The sequence below is a fragment of the Palaemon carinicauda genome, chromosome 16, assembly GCF_036898095.1.
Source record: "Palaemon carinicauda isolate YSFRI2023 chromosome 16, ASM3689809v2, whole genome shotgun sequence".
Taxonomy (NCBI): Eukaryota; Metazoa; Arthropoda; class Malacostraca; order Decapoda; family Palaemonidae; genus Palaemon; species Palaemon carinicauda.
In genome coordinates, this window is record NC_090740.1 from 29,203,385 (window position 1) to 29,219,619 (window position 16,235).

Genomic DNA, 16,235 nt, shown 5'->3' on the forward strand with positions numbered 1-16,235 from the left:
TTTTTGCAATCTAGTAAAAAGTGCATCAACGTTTCTTTCTTCTCGTCACATAGTCTCCATTTCATACGGGTATTTTTAATTTTTTCCCCTTTACTGCAGATCTTATGTGTTGGTGCGTGTTCTAAAAGGTACTGTATGATCGAATCCTGTCCGGACTCCGTTTCCATAAATGTTTTCTTTTTTCCTTATTTGTGGTTTCCATCTGCAGTATAGTTGTAAAGGGCCTTTTTTTTTTTATTTCATCTTCCCATATTTTTTAGTCTGTTGATTTAATTTTTTTATCAAGAGCTTTTACATTAAGAAGGCCCCGGAGGTTTAAATTCAAACTTGTAGATAATCTTTGATAGTTTTTGCCAATTTCATTTTTTAAAACATATCAAGAAAGATTTCTTTCACCAGTGCATTTCCGTGATTCGTCATTATACATTTCACACACTTTAGCTTTGTTTTCATATCATGGTGTAGTAACAGGAGGATCCGATTCCGACCAAAGACTATATACTGAAGGAAGATAGGAAGGCTGAGCCTAATAGCCCCCAAATGAGTGTGCTACGAGAAGATGCCAGATACTCCCATCCGAAACGAATAACTCCATCTATTGAGAGAGCGGTCAAACATTCAGAGTGGTAATGCTTACGGGAATATAAGATGGAATTCGATTGTAAATTTTGCGACATATTTGTTCATAATTTGCATTACTACGTCAGTATATCGTATTCTTAGAATTTAGATACCTAAATTACAAATTTGCAAATATGTACATATATAGATTAAGAATACATTTCCTTAAGTTTCTAAGACTATTTTCCAGAAACTTAATAGCTATATCTCTTATAATTCGGTAAAATTTCTTGCAAATTTAAGTATTGTATATAATAATCATTTTCAAATGCTCTCTACAATATCAGGCTCGAATAAAGTAAAACATACTGTATATCTGATTTGTTTAACTTAGCCACAAGTGCATATGTGTAGGCATACATTTAATCACAGTTTGTAGGCCACTGTAGGATGGGGATACAAATTGTATACAAACAATTGTAATTTTTCTTTTTATTGAAACAGAAAGGCATAATGCACTCATATATACTCTTTAGTAATATAAACTAATAAATATATAAATATACAAACAAAGGAAGAAAATGACTCACTAAATTGTATCACACATAGTAAATAATTGAAAGGGGGTTGGAAATAGAAATAAGGTAGCATACAAGCCAACCAAAAATGAAAGATAAATCACATAAAGGGAACTTTAATAAATTGTACATAAGAAAGATAACAGTAAATAATATTGCACATATAAAAATTGTAAAAAAAATATAATAATAGTAGCATACACGCAAGATAAAATTGCATCATGAATTACATATAATAAACTCTAATATAATTATAAATATGAGAAAACATAATACTAAAAAAAGGATTTCTTCGTGACTTTAATACATCGTGCAAACATAAGACAAAGCAATTATGCAAACATAGAAAGCACAGACAGTAAACACACATTCAATGTTCATGAAAATACAAATACAAACAAATACAGTTTACAAATACTGTAAAATGTTAGTCTTCATTTAGGAAATAAAAAAAAATAAGAAGACAAGGAACACTAACAAAATAATATGTTGAAGCAGTATACTCCTGTAATGCTACTCAGGTGTGCAAACATGCTGATATATTCATACACTTATAAATTAGATCAAAGTTAAATATAATACATACCACTGAACATGTTCCTAACGACAAATACGTCAGTTCCTGAGAAATACATTATTGCAATAGCTTTATGACCAAATAAAAAAGTTTGAGAAAAGTGTATTGCGAATGCCTAGCCTTAATCTTATATCCAATATCAGTGGGGCTTACTCATTAGTAGCACATATTTCATGTATCATACTGTTAGTACTCACCGTTCTTTGTCCTTAGGGAACCTGTGAAACACCTAATGAGGATCGGTTTCTTTTCGTTTATTGCAAAAAAAACACACCGTGTGACTGACTAATTCACTGCTGGCGCCATGATTTCGTTTGTATCAACTGTCAAATTCTGAATATAAACAAACAGACGACAAACGATATACCTACAACGCCATCTAAATTCTGAGCGGTCAAACTATTGCGTTCACTTTGCGATTGCCAACTAGTGTATTAACATTCTATTTTGAGCCTTTCTATCTTCCTTTAGTATATAGGGAAAAGAGTAGAACAAAAATTGAACGTAAGTAGTGGAATAAAGCAAGGCTGTACTGGCTCTACAACATTATTCAAATTAATTACTTATCAGATTATAAAACAAGTAGAAAAAGAAGGCAATGGTTTTAAAAATGATATTATAAAGCTAGTAGTATTATTTTTTGCTGATGATGTCCTAGTGCTAGCTGAGAATATAGAGGATGCTGAATTGAACACAAGGAAAGTGATAGATATAGGAAAGCAGTGTGGTTTAGACATAAATAGAGACAAAAGTAGCGTACTTATATATAATATGAAGGAAAAACCAGATAATATAGAGGGAATAAGAGTAGTAAGCAATATTAAATACCTAGGTATCAAGGTTGATGATAGTAGGAATATGTTCAAAACACAGAAAAGTGAAATGATAGTTAAGGCGCAAAAGCTAGCTAATCTTACATATTCGATCATAGAAAAAAGTTGTAATAAGATAATGATAGGGAAAGCATACTGGAAAAGTGTAGCACTACCTTCTATATTATATGGAACAAACATAATCAACTTAACGGAAACGGAAATAGAAAAGTTGCAAAGAATAGAGAATGGAGTGTATAAAAGGATGTTAGGGGGTGTAAAGAATACAGCAATTGTAGCCTTGAGAGGGGATGTAGGAGCATCTGCTATGACTTACTATCAGCAATAGTCAATGATATGGAAGAAAAAGAGAGGAAGTGGTGGATGCATGTGAAGAAGTATGCTGAGGAATGTGGGATGGCGATGAGAGAAGTCAAGAGATGTACGAAAGAGGACATAAAGAAGAGAACAAGAGAATGGGACACAAGCAAATGGAAGAGTGAAATGGAGTGCAAGGAGAGTTTAATTTTGTATAAAAACTGGAAAAGTGAAATCAAGGAGGAGGAGGTGTATGACAACACATTTTCGTCAATTTTATTATTCAGAGCTAGAACAAACTCACTGGGCTTGAATATAAAAAAACAGACACCAAGATGGAAATATAAACTGTGTATTCTGTGATGTAGAAGAAAATGCTAACCACTTTATGCTATATTGTCCACAGTTTAGTGATATAAGAATAAAAGCAATTGAGCTCCAACAACCATACAAAGAAGATAGTGCATAAACAGTTGGAAAATTCCTTTTTTTGTGAAGAAAATATTAAAAATAAGAAAAGAGTTCTACAACAAATGTGGATGAAAAGAGAAAAACTAGTGAAAATAAGGCACACACAAAACTAAAAGACACAGAGGCGTCGTTGCAAAGGCAAAGCCTCAACCTGAATCTGATCTGATATAGTCTTTGGATCCGACTTCTGTTTTCAAGGCACATAATACGGCCGTATGCTAATAGAAAATATAGGGCCTTCTTTATACCTTATGGAAAGTGTAGGGGAGCCCTATATTTTTCGGTGCTATGTTTAAAGCATCTTCTAGGAATGGGTGTGGTTGGTATCCCTGCTGAGAGGGTGTCTGTTGTCCTCTAAACAGTTGGTATGCCGGAAGAACCTTTTGTTTACATTTGTGAGGGTAATTGCTAAGTTGTGTACACGTGTCGCGCATTCCTGTTCTTTCAACGAGTTAATGAGTACATATAGACAGTGGAAATGGCAGAAAAGAATGGTATAAGAGCAAGATATATAACTGCAAATGAGAAAACAATGCTGGTGACCTTGATAGAGGAAAGAAGCGAAATTTTATTCAATAAGAGCCATGACTTCCGCACCATCCATCGGAAAAAAGCAGCATGGGAAGAAGTCACCAGCTTATTTAATGCTGCTGGTTATGGACCACCAAGAACCCAGCAACAGCTGAAGAAAGTCTGGGAGAATGCAAAAGGAAAGTAAGTATTCATAAACACATTAAAGTAATAGTACTTTTGACTCACTTCCTGCATACGTTAGCAAGCATCAGCTTAGGGATTGGCGAGGGTCAGTTTTATTTAGGCTATATGTAAGGAATAACATGCTTTTCAAATGCTGAGCAAATAAATAATTCTCATTGCAGTTTTTACTATTCTTAATTTCAGTCTTCATACTGGTTAGCCTAATTGTTTGGCTTTTATTCATAATTTTAGGCTATATACTGGTTAGCCTAATTGTTTGGTCTTAATTTCAGGCTATCTACTGGTTAGCCTAATTGTTTGGCTTTTATTCTTAATTTGAGGCTATATACCGGTTAGCCTAATTGTTTTGTCTTAATTTCAGGCTATATACTAGTTAGCCTAATTGTTTGGCTTTTGTTCATAATTTAAGACTATATACTGGTTAGCCTAATTATTTGGTCTTAATTTTAGGCTATATACTTGTTAGCCTAATTGCTTGGCCTTTGTTCTTAATTTAATGCTATATACGAATTACAGTCATTTCGCCCACAAGTCAATTCGCCCACAAGTCATTTCGCTCACAAGTCATTTCGCCCACAAGTCAATTCGCCCACATATAAGAGTCAATTCACCCACATATAAGAGTCAATTTGCCGATATATAATAGTCAACATACATGTAAGATTAAGAAAGTGGTAAAATAAAAAACTTTTGTTAACAAATAGCTCCATATATGCAAGATTCAGAAAGCAGTTAGAAAAAACATAAAATAAAGTTTTATCAAAAGACAGTTAAATAAATGTATTACTATTCGGAAAGTATTTTTTTTATTAAAAGACAGTTACATACATGCAATATTCAGATAGTGACAAAGAATTGAAGAAACTTTTATTAAAATATAGTTACATTTAAAACAAGTACAGTACTCACTACATATGCAGGATTCAGCTGCGCACTGGGCCATCCAGGTGAGCGCATGCTTTCAGCAACTTATGAGCCAATAGCTCACCCCTCACGTGTTCCTCCCAAAGAGTAAATATTCAATCCTGTAAGTGTCTATATTTTTTCCTTTGGATCCTTCGTAGTTTTTTTTTCGGATACTAGCCTCATGTAGATCAACGTCAATTTAGCCTCTTTGTGGAGAAGGCTTATGAGGAGGTAGAACTGTAGGTTACATCTACCTGCAGCACGTTTGTTTAGACGGTTGTGCCAGCCCTCAATATCATTATTGGTGCAGAGAGACTGATAAAAAATACTCCAGCTAGAAGTTGGCCATAAGGAGTTGTGGATCCATGTTCTTGACATTAACTGCATTATAGTCTGCAACTGGGCTGTGGTAGATTGACGTGAGAGCCGTTCAAACACGGGACCTATATCTGCCTCAGGCAGAAATGGAAGGGTCATCACTTTCCGTAAGAATTTATACGTCCCGTCATCATGTGTGTAGGCATTCTGGAGACCAACCTCTTGAATCTACATAAGTATAAAAAAAAAAAAAAGAAAAAAAAAAAAAAAAAAAAAAATTAGACATTGTACTGTACAAAAGAAAAAAAAATATCTGGTCATATTATGGTGATATAATTAACAGTTTGTGATAACGTCACAACTGAAGTACCTACTAGTAAAGAGGCCTCATTTGGACAATCTTCCCTGATGAATTACACCATGAGCCATCCAGTAGTATAGTAGAGATCAGTGATGTGTACTAGATATGAACTATTATCGTATTATCCCGACTTCGGTATACCTTACTACTATCTGCAAAATCAGGTTGGCAACCCCACCACAGTGTGGGCGAAATGACTTAACAGTGTGGGCGAAACGACTACACAGTGTGGGCGAAATGACCTGTGGGCGAAATGACTCCATAGTGTGGCGAAATGGCATGTGGGCGAAATGACCGGATACCCTATATACTGGTTAGCCTAATTGTTTGGTCTTAATTTCAGGCTATATACTGGTTAGCCTAATTGTTTGGAACAAAGATATTCATTTAACGGTAAAGTTGTATTGTATTACAGGGTGTGATTTCGAACAGAAAATATATCTTTTCCTATAGTAAATAACGTGATTTAACCGAATTTGACCTTCATTTCAACCGCAAACTAACAGATCAACCAATTCGACTAACTTTAAGTTGCCGAATTGGTTGCCGTTATTACGGAAGAAATGAAGGTAAAAACCAGTTAAATCACGTTATTTTCTACAGGAAAACATATTTTCTGTTAAAATGATTAAATATAATGTCTTTTATTATATAAAATTTGTTAAAATACTTAAATATAATGACGTTCAAATTCTGTGTCACTTAACTCGCGTATGTACTGCGAACGGTAGCATTAGCATCGTTACCAACGTTACGGTGGAATTACTAATGTTAGCAATGATACGGTATTATTATCGCGTGTATTTTAAAGAATTTTTCCATATACCCTTTACACAATATATAAAAAAGTACAAAAAGGGTGCAGAACCTAACTAACCCACCTAACCTAACCTAGAAGTTCTCAGGTCACAAACCCAATATAATACCCTTTGTTATATCCCCTCACTCACATTTCGGTAACGTTAGTACTGTTACGATAGCATTATATATAATGGTTCTTGTTTCGCCATTAGCTCGCTTCGCGCGCACGAAAATAAAACATCAAGCTCCTATGTACTGGCAAGCAGTAATGTTGAGCTGCGCACGCTAACATTAGTAATGTTACGCTAACATTACCAACGTTAAATATAATGGTTCTTGTTCCTCACTTATGATCACAGGAAAATGAAACATCACCCTCATATGCATTGGCAATTGGTAATGCTGAGCTTCGCACTCAAACAAAATGTAATAAAACTAACACATTAAAGTTAAAAAAATCAATGACTTACTTTTATGACCGTGACATCGTAACTTAGGGGCCAGGGGGGTGTTGTGACCGAGTCTGTGGTGTCTCAAGTGTTTTGCCTTAGATTAGCACTGTACTTGGAATACTGTAAAAGTTGGTATATTATATTATGTGATTTAAGAAAATTATCAACGTTGGAATACACCAAAATAGTTTCAAGTATGGATTACTGAAGCGGTTACAATTTTTTGATATTTAGATCGTAAAATACGCAAATGATGACACTTGAACTAACAAAGACCTGACTTGGGCAAAGGTTTCCACGGAAAAGGGCTTGTTGGAAGGTGGGGATAGGGAAATATTAACCCCCCTGTGCAAACTTTGCATACGTATGGGTTCGTGATTAGTTAACGGAAAAGCAATGGAGTCTAGAGAGTAAACATGAATGAACAGAATGGGGAACTTGTCCAGAGCAAGTATTTATGTGAAATCTGGGAGTGACAAGGAAATAACAAAATGTATAAACGTAATATATGAAGATAAAATGGAATGTATGATAAATAATATTTGAAGGGTATATAAAATGAGGTGAATTTATAAGGTATCAGATAATAAAACGAGTAATACTGGTGTCAAACGTAATATGTATACGAGGGTAATACATAACTAATCAAGTAACAGACTTGAACAGAGCTGGTAGAGAGACAAATACTTACATTTTACGATTAGAGAAGAAGAAATCCTATTGGTGGGGGAAAAGTCTCTGCGCAGAGAGGCGGGGTTTTTGCGCAGAAAGTTGAAACCTGCTATGTACAAACGTACGTACAAGAGCGTCTACATTGGGCAAGTAGAATGAGAAAAATTAAATGAAAAGCACTGCTAATGTTAGCATGATACGTTAACATTTGATCTACATTACACGTTGGTAGCACTGGTTACTGTATTTTTTCATGAGACAGTCTTTGCAATGGCGCCTTCAAAGTTTATCTAGCTCTACTGTTTTGTATTTTCCTCCGTTTATTATACATTCAAGAAGGTAATGTGTAGCGAAGAAAAGGCTTGTTTTACGATTATATATCGTTTTCCCCACCCAAAACCCGGAGTTCACACTGGGGGTCCACCATTATCGTAGGATATGGATATATATATATTTGTGAAACTATTCATTTGAGATGGGAACGAGTGTCATTTTCAAAGAGAGCGTAAGTTTTTGTATAAGAAAAAGTAGTTGTTTTCCTAGGTTACATTGCCCTGTAATACACTACAATAATACCCATTTAACCACTTGACTGTTGTAAAAATTTCAGAGCAAAGAAACAGCATGCAGCCTATAAGCGAGAGACTATGAGGACAGGTGGTGGTGCTCCTCCTAAGCCTGAAGATGAAGAGACTGCTAAAATCCTTACTATCATAAGTGATGACCTTGATGGTGAGGAGAATGAACTGGACTGTGATTTACTTCAGAGTACTGGTAAGTCCTACTTTGATAATTCTACAGAGAGCTCTGCTTGGATGTTTTGCATATTTTACTGATTTTCATACAAATGTTTTGTTTCTCTATTAATTTTTTCCCATAAAATTGAGAGGAAGTCACTTGTTTTACGCATATCCCCTACCTATCAATTTATAAAGAAGTTAAATTAGCTCCTATTTGATAATATTCTTGTAAGTCGTAAGGAAGCATTTAATGTAGTTGAAATTATGGAAGAAAAGTTGTTTGTCTTGCCCTAAAATGTAAGGTTATAAAGGTGGAACTCTGTTGAATAAAAAAGGGGGCCTGGGGGCTACAGCCCCCAGCTAGGAAATCCAATTTAGTGCCAGGTTTGGTAGGTGTTTTATGTTAGGTTAGTGCCCCAGACTAACCTAAAATACCTACCTAACCTGTCATTGAATTAATTTCCAAGGTGGGTGGCTGTCCACCCCACCCCCTTAGCTGCCAAGGGGGTCTAGGCAAATCCTCTCTTCTTGTCACATTTGGGATTACTGTATCTCAAATTTCACCATAACCTAACCTTTCCTGTGAATTAATAAACTTACTGCACAAGAATCGGTAATAGTATAGAACACCACGCTCTCCATTTACTCCAATATAATGTAATCCTGCAGTTCTCACCTTCTTGCTCAGTAATTAGGTGGCCATTTAAATTCTGGGAAAGCAATAATTAGCAAGATATGTTGAAGAGGGGAGAAGGGGTTATAAAAAGAAAATAGCTCTGTTTCCTCACTAAACGACATGGAACTGACGTCAACATAGTCAACTAAACAGATCGTGATGCCAGCGTACATAAGCAGAAGTTCGTGATGCCAGCATACATTTGATATACTGTATATTCAAAATATACTTAATCAAGAATTGTGATTACCCAAAAGTGTCACTATTTGTAAATTGCATATTTTAAGGACACTTGAGTAATTAATCCATTTTTAATTAAGTATATTTTAAATATACAGTAAATCAAATGTACGCTGGCATCACGAACTTCTGTTTATGTACGCTGGCATCACGAACTTCTGTTTATGTACGCTGGCATCACAAATTCTGTTTGGTTGACGAGGTTGACATGTCAGTTCCAATGCGTTTAGTGAGGAAACTGAGCTATTTTCTTTTTATAACCCCTTCCCCCCTCTTCAACATGTCTTGCTAATTATTGCTTTCCCAGAATTTAAATAACCCCCTAATTACTATGCAAGAAGGTGAGAACTGCAGGATTCCATTATATTGGAGCAAATGGAGAGCGTGGTGTTCTCTACTATTACCCAAGAATCATGTCTAACATGGTGTGACCCACAACTGTGTAATTGTTAGGATTAGGTGAATCATTCATCTCTTAAATATTTGCTTTACTTTTCGGGAATCTTTTATAGAATTAGGAGGAATTAGTAGCCCCACAGTTTGCAAAAGTAATGTTCTCCAGTACAATCATAGCATTACTTTTTTTTTTTTTTTTTTTGTCTTTTCAGGACAATCACATACTGTGATTGAGATGCAACGGAAGGAGCATGAAAAGAGAATGGAAAGCCTCAGCCTAGATATTGAAATTAAGAAAGAAACACTAAAAATTAAGTAAGAAAAACTAAAAAAAATTAAAAAGGAAAACGAGGATGCAAACCTTTGTCTCCAGGCTCATCAAATCTGGGTTGATGTGGGCAAGAAATTGTTGGAAGTAACGGGGGAACTAGGACAGGTAACCACAAGAATTTGTGATAAACTCGATGCTTTAAACTGATCCAATGTCACTTCAAGTTTTTTCAGTGCAATATAGTATTATATATATTTCGGCTGTGATGAAATTGGGCATTGTGTTCTAGTCTGCAATGTATTTTGAGTACTGTACTGTATATTTTTGTAGAAATTAAAATTACAAATAACTTTCTGGTTTATTTTCCAAACCTGTACCGTATATACATACTTTGAATTTGGTTTTTGGTAACTTTAAGCCTAGTGGTGGTGATTATTTTTTCGTAAGCAAAATATTCTCTGATGATTTGCTGTCTTTTAAAGACTCCTTGGATATTTCTCATTGCTTGAGGTTGCTGCCTCAATTCATCCTCTTGTATGTTTCCTTGGGCTTCTGAGTCATCTGGATCATGAAGTTCATGAATTACATTATCTGGCTCAGGTACTCTGTAGGCGATGGCCAAATTGTGGAGAACTGCAGCAGCAACAATTATGTGTTTGGTGTTTCTCATAGAAGTCCTCATTTTCTTTCCAAGGCAAGCAAATCTTCTTTTTAATAGTCCAAATGCGCTCTCAACACTATTTTCGTGTTCTTATGTGAAAAGCTTTATAGCGGTTCTCTCCACGGCCATGAGGAGCTGTCAGAGGAGACAACAAATATTCACGACATAGATAGCCACTGTCACCCAACAAGTGTCCAGGCAGAATACCATCTTCGAGTTCCTGACAGAGTCGACTATTTTCAAAAATATTGCTGTCATGTGCACTGCCAGGCCACCGAGCTACAATGTTGTACAGCTGCAACTGAGGACCACAGACTGCTTGTACATTAAATGAAAAATAACGTTTTCTGTTGCGGAAAACTTCAGGACGCGGGTGACTTGGCGTCTCAATTGCAATATGAGTGCAGTCAATGCACCCAATTACACTTGGCATTCCAGCTATAGTCATAGATTCATGCTTGATCCTGGTAATATCTTGGTCTGGAAACTTGATGAACTCTGCACACAAACTTCCAATTGCATATGCTACCTTGCCAACACATCTACTAACAAAAGACTGTGATACGTCACACCAATCTGATATACCAAGTTGGTCGTTTCCAGTGGCAATGTATCTCAATCCAATTAGGACCTGCAGGTGAGAAGGTACAGGACAACCTGTGGAAAAAGAAAAAATCATGAAATACTTCACTCAAACCATGTCCAGGCATAATTCTCAACTGTTTTTACTTAAAGAATTCTATAATATACTGTATTAAGCATAATATCTCTCGGCAGCTTCATATAACCTTTCAAATAACACATTTAGCAGAAACCAATAAAATAACTTGCCTAAGTAAACTAAGTACAGCAAATGCCTCAACCTTTTTTTACTAATGGCACACTTAAGATCTCATAAGAATACCACAGCATACAGTATACTTAGCAAAATTTAAAAGGGTGTACTTGGCAAAATTTAAAAGGGTATACATGTAATTATAAGATAGAACTACAGACATAAAAAAATACCTGGTATAAATAAAAACTTATTTTACTAAAGTAAATATCACCATACTGCTTGAATTAGTTGGAAAGCATTACAGTACTTTTCATTCATGTAAAACCAAAATCTATACCCATTTCTCGTATTTTCAGGTGTGCCTTGACAATGTTTTGCAGCACACTTCTGATAATCTTGTGGCATATCATTGTGCCTTGGCACACTGGTTGAGAATCACTGCAGTACAGAATACAGACATAAAAATTACTTTTGCTTGTGCTTACAGGTAATGAAGGCACCTTATGTACTGTACCTACCTGGTACATTATTATTAAGGAAATGTTGTTAAATAAGTAAAAATGAGCATCATATCACCCACGAATAGCTCATCACCTGACATATAAGTAAAAAAAACAATGTGATAACGACTCATGCCTACCTCTATTGTTAAGAGCATTGGGCAGTCAATGCTCTATCTGTGCAATCAATGCAAGTGTGTATTCTTTACTTAATCGGAACCTCATCAGAAATTCTTCCTCTGTCATGGCATGGAATGGGTTGCTTCGGTCTGTCACAACCCTTCGTATGTGGCCATGCTGATAGCGCTGAAGGTTTCGGATATGACGGAATTGTCGGTACATGCTGAAATATATGAAATATACGTGTAATGTAAGACTCATGAAATGTTTGTTAGCCTAGTGTTTAACTCTACAAAACCTAAGCTGCCATCCTTGACCCCTGGCTAGCTCAACAGCAGCCCTCCACAGTCCACACTGCACAGCTAACTTACACTTTAGTAGACTAAGCATAAACTTAGATACACTATGAAATTCCCAAATTAGGTTCAAATTGGTTTTTACACTTTTCAGATGATGATCATGCAGGAAATCAATCCTAGGCCTACTCTAGACACCATCTAAATTATCTTACAAAGTTAGGCTACCATTACCAGCCCAACACAACCAACTTGGAGGGGTAATAGTATAGAACACCACGCTCTCCATTTACTCCAATATAATGTAATCCTGCAGTTCTCACCTTCTTGCACAGTAATTAGGTAGTTATTTAAATTCTGGGAAAGCAATAATTAGCAAGATATGTTGAAGAGGGGAGAAGGGGTTATAAAAAGAAAATAGCTCGGTTTCCTCACTAAACGACATGGAACTGATGTCAACATAGTCAACCAAACAGATCGTAATACCAGCGTACACAAACAGAAGTTCGTGATGCCAGCGTACATTTGATATACTGTATATTCAAAATATACTTAATCAAGAATTGTGATTACTCAAAAGTGTCACTATTTGTAAATTGCATATTTTAAGGACACTTTTGAGTAATTAATCCATTTTTAATTAAGTATATTTTGAATATACAGTATATCAAATATACGTTGGCATCACGAACTTCTGTTTATGTACGCTGGCATCACGATCTGTTTGGTTGACTATGTTGACGTCAGTTCCATGTCGTTTAGTGAGGAAACCGAGCTATTTTCTTTTTATAACCCCTTCTCCTCTCTTCAACATATCTTGCTAATTATTGCTTTCCCAGAATTTAAATAACCACCTAATTACTGTGCAAGAAGGTGAGAACTGCAGGATTACATTATATTGGAGTAAATGGAGAGCGTAGTGTTCTATACTATTACCCTTGGAGCTACGATTTCCTACATTAGGTTCACATTGGTTGAATTATTCTTGAAAACCTGGGAATCATCTCCAGATATCTAAATCATTTATAAAAAGGCAAAATTGTGGATGAAAATAAGTTCATTTTGCTAGAATCTAAAGGATAAGGCCTTTTTTGGCATTATCTTCCAGAGGGTCACCCCCTGCCTAGGTTACTTTGATTTCGTTAGATTAGTTACCAGAATTTCTCAACTTCTCCAAGCCAAACCTAATGCAAACTTTGCACAAATACAATAATTTCTCTTAAAAACAGATGAACCTTTTAGCATCAGTTAAAAACCAACACCTTTTCCATGCATGAGCTATCATATCTATTGGAAGAATGTAATCTATAGAGTCCTTTCATTATACGTCATCAAACTTCTGGTCCGCCATCTTGGAGGACAAACAAAGACGCGTTCAGTGAATAGCTGTGGTTGAACTGTTGAATAGTTAGTCATCTCATTCAAATTCACACGATGCCCAGTTTTTGCGCTATTGTTGGCTGTGGGAATCGAGGACAAAGAGATGACAAGAGTTTCTACCGCATACTGGCAGTTACTCAGAATCAGGACTAAGATACAGAAGAATTATCCAAGCGCAGACGGACTTGTGGTTGACCAGAATATCACGGGCTGATCTACGTGAATCCTCACTACCCTATGCATGTATCTGTTCTGATCATTTCATATCAGGTCAGTCTCGGCTAGGCCCTATAAGTATCATTATTCCTGTGTAAACATGCTATATCCGATCGCATGGGTGACTTCACAAGTATCATCGTCAGTTCAGTGTGTAGTGTGTGTGGGGTAGGGGGCATCTCAATTTTTAAACATCAAAAGGGGCATCTCAGATTTTCAAAACAAAAATTAAAAGCGCCCATATTGGCTATATCAACAAAGGCTACTTACCTAGGTCTCTATTTCGTCAAGGTGCTCATGCCCATATATAATTAAGTGTATATTTATATTTATTTTAATTTGTGTATTAAATTGTGCAAACATACAGGCCTATGTGATGAATAAACATTGATTATAAATAATAATATATGAAAGCTGGTTTAACTCAAAGGGGTCTTCAGCTTATATATGAAACATCGAAAAAATAATTAAACGAGCATTTAATTGCAAGGATGCAAAACGATCATCCAAGAGCATTACAATGAAGTTTGTCCATCATATGTTTATATGTATATAAGAAATTATAGCATTTGTAACCAAACACAAACACAATGGTTAGGCATGAACTGATAAAGATTTGACATAATAATGCAAAACGTTTACATACATTTTGACAATCAAAAATTATAATACACAAGGTTAGGCTAAATGATCAATATTAGCTTTATAATTATAAACACTCTCTTCATTAGCCCAGTGTTTATCTAATTTTGGACAAAGCATTTAAGGGAAAAACAACAAATTCTGGAAGCAGATTATTCAATGGAAATAATCCTCAGTATTTTGACTGAATGAATTCTGCATCTGGTATGGATCTAGGCCATCAATTAGATCAAGTTTCTGCTTGTAAAAACGCTTATCATCACCCGACAATTGTTTGACAAAGTCGCTCTCATTGTCCATATTTGCTTTAGCAGCCACCATGTTTTCGCTTTGTATGTCCTCCAGCATGGCCGCCGGCGATTCCCAGTGACGTCATTGAAAGGACTCTATTTACGAATTCAAATGACAAGTTTACTTGCAACTACTATTTTATCACTTACTATACTTTGTTTCACACCACCACAAAATGATCTACCTATTAGGATGCCTTGAAAATATTGCATTTTCACCTCGAAAGGGTGTACTTCACCAGTTAACATCAATGAACTACAATGCTAAAAAAATAATCAAAGAAATTCTTACCTGTGAAACTTGGCAGAAGCTTGTTTTGTTGATAGTGTTGTGTTTGAACTCTGAGAGGGACATCTCCGAGTTCATAAAATATGAAGTTTGGCCCACCTGTGCAATAGTTTTTCTTTCTTTTTATATGTTATTATTTTTGTAAGACATCTTTTGATAATATAAATGTTTTTCACCAGCAAAGAGTTGATATCATGAATACTATTTATTTATAGGGCTTGCGAAAGGCATGTCTGGGCCACCCTTTAAATAGTATTGGAACCACCCCTTAAATTATAGGGAACCCTAAATTTATAGGGCCTGTATATGTTCTAAACATAGGAATTTAATATAGGGTCTATATTATAGTCCCTTTATTTTCTCTTAGCATACGTTTTGTTTTCTCATCATCATCATCTCCTCCTACACCTATTGACACAAAGGGCCTCGGTTACATTTCGCCAGTTGTCTCTATACTGAGCTTTGTTTTCTACTAATTGTAGTTTATTTATCTCTTCTTTACTTAGATGTATTGCCTCTGTTGAGTGAAGGAGACTTGGGAGTAGGCCTACTATGCCTTTCGAAGAAAAAAAAAACTTTTCCAATCATTAATATATTGCAATTTCCAGCAGAGATGGAGGCTGTCTGGTTGATAAATCTATTCATAACCGCGGGCTGACGTCATCGATGACGTAACCGCTAGCGCGGGAATCAAGCAAAGTGAAAACAAACCAGCGTAATGGCTTACGATTACGTTAAATTTTTGGATGGAGCTGCTAAAACACGTTACAATATAAAGTTAAATGCTTCAGGTGAGTAATAAGATATAAAATACAACTGTTCTAACTTCTAGCGACACTTGCAAGTTAAAAATGATGATAAACAATAATTATTTTGAACTGTTTACAGCACACAAGTGTGAGGTGTATTACTGCTGGCCTCATAAACCAATCGCCTTCTCGTCATTTCGCTCATACCTCTCAAGTAGTCGTTTGGCTTTGGCATAGCTGTCTTTCTTGAAAGGCAGTATGCATGGAATGTAGTCTGGGTGTTCTTTCTCAGTCATGTTGGGTTTACCTGTATTTTGGCAATTTAATATAAATTCATAATGAACACCAATAGACATACTGTTGGAACACCAACCACCAGAATGTTAAATTTTATTAAAATATGTTAAATTTCATAAATACCTGAGATAAAGTGTTCACTACAAATAA

At 35.6% G+C, this 16,235-nt stretch overlaps 1 protein-coding gene and 1 pseudogene across 1 annotated transcript; one reads left to right on the plus strand and one right to left on the minus strand.

The window, feature by feature from the left end:
* Window positions 1-3,573: 3,573 nt before the first annotated feature.
* Window positions 3,574-8,435, plus strand: LOC137654989 (myb/SANT-like DNA-binding domain-containing protein 3). The gene is made up of 2 exons (XM_068388884.1): window positions 3,574-4,031; window positions 8,155-8,435. The coding sequence occupies exons 1-2, from the start codon at window positions 3,796-3,798 to the stop codon at window positions 8,378-8,380; spliced, it is 462 nt and encodes a 153-aa protein (XP_068244985.1). The 5' UTR covers window positions 3,574-3,795; the 3' UTR covers window positions 8,381-8,435.
* Window positions 8,436-9,600: 1,165 nt separating this feature from the next.
* On the minus strand, window positions 9,601-15,077 carry LOC137655174 (putative nuclease HARBI1; annotated as a pseudogene).
* Window positions 15,078-16,235: the final 1,158 nt, after the last annotated feature.

Excerpts from the sequence above, each read along its gene's own strand:
- LOC137654989 (XM_068388884.1), top strand. The coding sequence starts at position 3,796 with ATGGCAGAAAAGAATGGTATAAGAGCAAGATATATAACTGCAAATGAG. Across the intron at positions 4,032-8,154 it reads TGGGAGAATGCAAAAGGAAA|AGCAAAGAAACAGCATGCAG; the intron begins GTAAGTATTCAT and ends TAAAAATTTCAG.